Source organism: Pyrgilauda ruficollis, unplaced genomic scaffold (genome assembly GCF_017590135.1).
Source record: "Pyrgilauda ruficollis isolate IOZ18807 unplaced genomic scaffold, ASM1759013v1 scaffold10, whole genome shotgun sequence".
NCBI classification, from domain to species: domain Eukaryota; kingdom Metazoa; phylum Chordata; class Aves; order Passeriformes; family Passeridae; genus Pyrgilauda; species Pyrgilauda ruficollis.
Window position 1 is genome coordinate 12,449,300 of NW_024508101.1, and position 7,233 is coordinate 12,456,532.

At 37.6% G+C, this 7,233-nt stretch overlaps 1 protein-coding gene across 3 annotated transcripts in view; it reads left to right on the plus strand.

The window, feature by feature from the left end:
* Window positions 1-2,413, plus strand: part of ARHGEF3 (Rho guanine nucleotide exchange factor 3) — a 106,232-nt gene extending 103,819 nt beyond the window's left edge. For 2 of the 3 annotated variants that reach the window (XM_041464952.1, XM_041464941.1), the window contains one exon: window positions 209-2,413. In XM_041464952.1, coding sequence (XP_041320886.1) covers window positions 209-546 — 338 coding nt within the window. In that variant the 3' untranslated portion in view covers window positions 547-2,413. The remainder of the gene's footprint in view (window positions 1-208) is intronic. The other variant, XM_041464932.1, reaches the window with a different exon arrangement.
* Window positions 2,414-7,233: the final 4,820 nt, after the last annotated feature.

Below are 7,233 nucleotides of genomic sequence, written 5' to 3' on the forward strand. Positions count from 1 at the left end.
ATGAAGTTACTAGAAGTAACCAGGTGTGGTGTTCTGTGGTCTACTCCCAGAAAAAAGAAGATACCCAGACTCTTTTCTCTGGTCTCACATGGCCTTGTCTGACCTTAAGGCAAAGATTGTGCAGATTTTGTTGCTTAAATGTACTCTTTGATTATAAAATCCATTCAACCAAAGCATTCAGGGGTTTGATATATATTGTTTCTTTCAGTCAAAAACTTCTTTAGAGTCAGCTTCAAAAATGGATCCCAAAGCCAGACTCACTCTCTCCAAGCCAATGACTCCTTCAACAAGCAGCAGTGGCTGAACTGCATCCGGCAGGCCAAGGAGAGGGCAGCGTGCGCGGGCACGGCCGGCGGGCTGGAGGCGCGGGTCCCTGTGTCCCCCCAGGGCTGCAGGGCGCCCCAGGGAGAGGCCCTGGAGCAGATGGAGCAGTCGGACTGCGAGTCAGACTGCAGCATGGACACCAGCGAGCTCGGCGCCGACTGCGAGCGCATGGAGCAGACGAACTCTTGTGAGAGCCAAAAGCAAATAGAAACCAACGTTTGACAAAAGCTTACAGCTCGTGGAAGAAAGCCTGTCTCTTACCTGTACAGTATTTGCATTCCGTACATGGAACCATTTGGAGAAGCACTTTTAGAATATTTTTTGTGACAATGTCAATGCAGTTCTTGTATTTGTTCCTGTGAGTGTCGTACTGTAACGTCCCATCTGTATAAGCTGGAATCTCTTGCAACTCATGTCCTGTGATTATATTCCATAAACACCCAAGGTGGATGAAAGAGGTACTTGACCAGTTATTCTCAATGTCCTGCTGTAAACTGAATCTCTAAACTGCTGTTTATGTATGCATTACATAAATAACCTTTTCCTAATTTTTAAGTACTTTATTTGCCCTTTAAAGGGGCAGCTGAAGATGTGGATTTAATACAGAATTTCAGGATGGGTTTCAAGATAATAAGTTTTCTTAAAGGTATGGAAAGAAAAAGTAGTTTCTTGTAACAAAAAAAGAAAACTATTTTGCAATAAGCTATCCCAAGTCCTGTGCTATTAAATCAGCAAGAACTATAAACAGCGGGCCATGGAACCAGGGACTCTTTAGGGACTTATTTTTCAAAATGAAGCACTGTCCTAACATGCAGCAGCCAAACTTACTAAAATCTGGACATTTCAAATTGTCAGCAAAGTAAGATGGTTTCTTTTTCAAAGAATGTAATGCTAAAAATAATCAACTGAAAAAACCACAACCAAACCTTTACAGCCAGCACTGAATTAAATGAAATGCTGAGAATACTGGATGTTTGTAAATAAGCTGGTAATTTGCTTTCAGTGCCATATATATATATTATCCCAAACAGAATAAGAATGGAAAGGAGCTTTTGCTTGTGAATAGGCCCTCTTCAGCATTTTGCACTCCACTGACCTCCACTGTTGGTTTTAAGCACCACTAATGTTAAAACATTTAATTTTCTGTAAATGTCTGTTTACAATTACATGTAGTTGGTTTTTAAAACTAAGTGATGATTTTATACAAACAGTGCTCTACATATACACCCTGTGGGATTATGTAGAGAGTTTAAACAAAAAGGGAATTTTTTGTCCTTTAGGATGTATTACATCCTTTTTACTTTCCTCAAGTTTTGTTTTAAAAGTTTTTGTTGCATTTCATTTCGTACTGTAATTGGAAATGTTACTGTGTTTTCTGGTGGCTGGTTTGACCTACTCATTATGATGAGAAGCAGATGAGTCACTTAAATGCAGTCTAAAAAACGTAGTGATCATCCTGTTATTTTTCAGGAAATCCCTGGGTAGTATTTTATTTCTTACTGTAAGAAATAATGCCAGTGCTGTTATGGCAAGCTATGAAAATGATATATTACAAATTTTAAATGATTCTTGGTATTACACAAGATAACCTGTGCAAAGTACTTGTAACAACAAAAGTAGAAAAACTGCTAAGTTATTGCCAAAAATATTTTTCTTGTGTTCTACAAGTTTACATAAAATTTACTAGTTATCTTACATATATATATGCTGATGTGCATTGCAGAAATCAGTGTGACGAGATGATAAACAATATAAAACAAGGTATTTTTATTTTTTAAAAAATGGCATTTTTACCCTATAGAACATATTTCTGTATTTATAGTTTTTAAAAAAAAATCAATTTTCTTTTCTGTTTCAGGCTTTGTAATTTATTTCAACTGCTTCGTTTTTAGAGCTGAATGAGTGAAGATGAAAGGAAAAATCTGCAAAAGAAAAGGCATAGGGAAGTTGTTAAGCAAAAATGTTGAAAAAGAGCAAAAAGCATGTAAAATGTTCAGGTAGAGAAGAAAGAAGGAATGTGTGTTTTGACTTTTTTTATTAATGGCCTTAAACTTTTCTGGAAGCATTTCAAATAAATTACATTAAACCATTTTGATTTTAATTTGGTTTGGTTGGTTGTGGAAAAAGACGACAAGAAGATTTCAGTGGTACGTGCAGTGAGGCTTGAACATAAGTGACCAAATCTTGCATTTGTTTCTTAGAAAGTGGTACATATTTGGATCTAATCTGCTAAATGCACAGTAGTAACAGAAGCAAGTCACTGGACTCAATTCACCGCATTCCCCAAGGTTCTGTATGGCATAATTAATTTAGTAAGTAGGTGGAACAAAAATGTACTGTCCTGTCATCAGTTTCTCTCATTATTCCTCGTGGGTCACAATTAAGTTTATTAATTTTGGGGTATTTCAACCAGCCAGAAGATCTCAGAAGATTAATTTACATTTGTTTACTATAATTTAGCCACCCACTCACTGTTCAACATTCTGGAGTGCAAGTGTTGTGGTTGTGCTTTGTAGCACTTAGCTACTGATTAATCTAATACATCATTAGGATGTTGGGTTTTTCTCCTAAATCATCCTAAGGATTAAGCTTTCCAGTTTAAGAATACTGATATCATGCTGGATTTGCTAAGCTTGTTTTAGTTCTAGTGCATTTAAAATGCCACTGCTTTTGAAAGGATGACTTTTGATTGTGGCAGGAGGATGGTGGTGGAGGGATGGGCTTGGACTATAAAATGTACCAAAAAAGGATGGGTGAAATGTAAAATTACCACTGTGAAGTAAAGAGGAAGAATCATATACATAAATATGTTCAAGTGAATGTCCAAGTTAGTAATTCTGCTGTCCAGGGGGGAGAGTCTGAGAGGCTGCAGCAGTGAAGAGGCAAGAGGCAGTGAGTGAAAAGCCTGAGGTGTCAGGTGCTTCCAGGATCACCACGACGAGTTGGCAAAATGAGGAGAGGGATAGAGACACTCATCTAAACCTGAGGCACGAGCACTCTGCATCTCCACTCGGGGAGAAGGGTGAGTGACGAGCTGTCCTGCTCTCAAGAGCAGGATGTCAGTGGTCTGAGGGGGCAGATCCATGCCTTTGTGGCAAATCTGTTTGCTCCTCTGCTCCTCATGAGGAGAGTCAGTGTAGCTGTAGCTTATGCAACACCTGATGGACCAGAAGCAATAAAGGTAAAAGCAGAAATTGTCTTGACTGAGAAGGAAAGGTAAGCAAAGAGAATGGCCTTGGGACTCTGAACTGTGGGGGTCCTCTGAGACTGCAACACAAAATTGAACTGTCTGGCCTTTGTTTCCCTAGATTTGCTCTGCAGCACTGAAATGAACAAAGCCAGGATGACGATGGGAACACGAAGGTCTGTAATGAGACACCAGGAACAGTAAGTTTGAGATTATGAAGCTCAGTGCCAAGAACAGTTGCTAGAATCTGGGTAAGGCTAGGGGCAAAATTGCAGGGTACAAAAAGTATTTCTCCTATTCAGCATTACCCACCTGAACCAGGGCTGCTGCCTTTGGAATGCTTCTGTGACAGTGGGAACCAGGTCTCTTGAAGTTTCACAGAATTCCCAGAATTTGAAAGCTGTATCAGAACTTTCAGATAGCAGTTTAATGCATTGCACTTTTTGATAAAAATGAAGTTTTATGGTGACACTGCCTGGCACTTAGACAAATCTTGATTCCCAGGCTCTAACAAAGTCTGAAACCAAGTTCCACATACATGGAAGATTATTTGTTTCCTTTTAAAAGGGGGTTTCAGATCCAGGATGGGCAGCTCTTCCATATTTAATACTTGTTAATGAATACTTTTTTTAAAATACTGTAATGTGTTCTACAGGTTGGTGCTGCCATCTCTTGGAAATAATGTAGTTTCACAGCTGATTTGATTACAGGAATATTTTAATATTTTAAGATATTACATGCATTAATTACAAAATGAAAGTATTAAAAAATACAAGTAGATATTTTCAGTCTTTTACCTGAGGATCACATATTTGTTAGGAAAAAAGGAAAGTACTAGGTGAATTTCTGCTACTAATTCCTGGTTTTACAGAGCCAGGTCAACTACTGCCCCATTTTGTCTCGCCTTTTAATATCATAGGCATATTTTCTCCATGGCTGGTAAATTATACTAAAGCTCTTTCCAAGTGTGTAAATTAGGTTTTGTTTCTGAGTTTTCCAAAGATTTTTCTCTTTGCATGGTCTAGGAAGAAAGATTAATTATACAGTTCTTCTATCCTCGATCTCCTGGAACCTGAAATTTAGTTGGCAAAATTAGCTCTTAAGCTTTTGAAGAAATTAGATGTGTTTTGCATCATTACAGTAGTAAGGGAAAGTAAAATAGTAATTTGTGGTTATTTAAATTGTAATGATATACTCAGATTGATTAATTTCAAATTTCTAATTTAGTTTTCAAATTCTTAAATTTGCATTCATAAAAGGATACTGAAGTAATGTCTGGAGGAAGCACCCAAGTTTGCTCCTTGAGCATGCAACCCTCCCTTCTTTACTTTGTGGCTCTTAATCTGATCTAAATCTGTATTACTAATGTGTTAAAGTCATCTGATGTCAGAATCAAAGGGATCTTTGTACTGGGGTGGGAAACCACTTGGTGCAAGCCCTGGAGTCATGGTGGAATGCTTGGCAAGTATCAAAAACCACACAAACCAGAAACTAGAGAGAGTAAGGTGACAGATTTTATAACCTCTTTTTTCACTTCTGATTATTTAAGTAACCTCTTCCTGTGGTAGTTTTTTGCTGTTTTGTGAACGGGGATTCTTTGCACCTGTTTGATATCTACTGGGATTTAAGATGCACAGTGTGGTGCAGTGATCTGGAATTGCTGGAGCATTTATCAATTAGTACTGGGTAATTTTTGTGATGATCTCTCCCAGACTTAGGTTAATTAATATAGAAAAATAATTCTGTACAACTGCAAAGACATATCTTGTTAAAGCAAGTGATGAGGAAAACTTTGTGTGCTGCTTGGTAAATAAGGAAGACTTCAGAGATTCTATGGTCCAAACACCAATCAACTGAACTGCTTGTGTAATGAAGACATGCACAGTCTGAAAGTGATTTTAACAGCTCTGCCAATTCAAAATTGGTAAAGCACTTTGACATGATGGGAGATATATATAATGGATCAACACAGTCTTAAATTGGACCAGATTGGTATTTCCATTTTTTCTTGTATATGGAATTTCTATTTAAACAATGTAAAACACAGCAAAATAATTTCAATAATATGCCAATACATCTGTAATATTCTCTGCACCAGCACTGAATCCTCACAGAGAGGTAGGACATCAAATTCTCAGACATCAGATTCTCAGGGAGACAGTCCTAATTTATCCATAGGATGAACACTGCATTTGTGGTGTTCATTACCTCTAGATAATGGAACATTATCTTTCTGCAGTTAGATAAATACTGGGTGTTATGTTTCTGTAATTTATGTAAATTATAGTTACACATACTAATTACCCTGTTTAAACTTGCTGGGTCCCCAAATACTTCTAAGAACTACTAATAATTATTAGCTTATCTTCTTTTAACACCCTGGAGGATACCACTAGCACCAGACCATTTGTGAGCTGATAGGTTATTTATATTTTCAGATCTACAGCTTATATAAAAAGGGATTAATAAAAGGGCCAGATTAAATTACCTGTTCCTTGCACACCCTGAAAGCATGAAAACTTCCTATTTTTAAGGTCAGTGTCTGCTTTCAAGATGACATATGAATAGCTACAGTTATGGAGATTGAAGGTAAATCTTTTAAGTAGCTAATGAATATATGCATCTGTTCAACAACTACAGCACTAGTATACATTTAACAAAGAAAATGAATTATAAGCTGTTATAAATAAGAAGCTTGACTAGGCCAATATTCAAGCAGCAATCAATTTATTCATTAATATGGTAAAGTATGATCAATACAGCGCTGGGTACAGTGGGGGAAACTTTCCCTCCAACTGCACGCCGACAGTTGGGGCTTACAGATATTTATAGGGGTACTCATCTGCTTTCTCAGCAGTTTCTATTCCCAATTTTTACATCACAATTCTATACACCATTGTGATTTAGTTTTTCTCAGGATGTATCCCAGAAAGGAGTATCCCCAGCTTCCGAAGGAAGAAAGAAGTCTCCCAGCTGGGGAGGTCCAGATTCCAGCTGCGGGTTCACCTTTTAATTGTGAGGACTATAAATCTCATAGCAGTGACGTCCAGCTTCCCTTGGTCGAAACTATCAATCCTTGAGTTGATGTTCATCTTCCTTTCTCAAGCTGCTTTTCACTGTTTTGTTAAGGCGTCGAGATAAGCATGTTTCCTTCTTATATATGCTAAAGCTATAGTTTCAAAGATCCTTACTACAAGCAATATTCTAAAATTATACTTCAAAAGGTTATTATTGCAAAACTCTTTTTAGCTAGAAGCAGAAAGTTCCCATCAAACAGCAACATCCTTAAAGCTTTAATTCGCATGCTCCTAAATCAACTGAAAACTTATAAAGGTTAATTGCAAACAAAAGAATAGGTTCAAAGGCCTTCTTCCATGCTTTACTTCCTCAATTATTTATTAGAATTGTCTTTATAACTGTCCCATGGTCAGTGGCCACACATATCACAATCACAGATACACATATTGCCTGTATGTACCTGACACAAAACACAGTTTTGTATTTCACAAAGCTTCTAATGTTTTACTCGTTATTTGCAAAACTAAAATCTGCTATTGGCATTTCCTAGACACTGCAAGAATGGTTATTTTCAGCAGGCACTGTTCACTGCAGTGCATTCCTAGGAGCTGCAAAGGACAGGTCTTTGCTTTGGCATTTTCACATCCCTCTTGCACTGCAAGTTGTGAGCCTTACAGGGACAATAAATGTTAACCTTCTGGCCT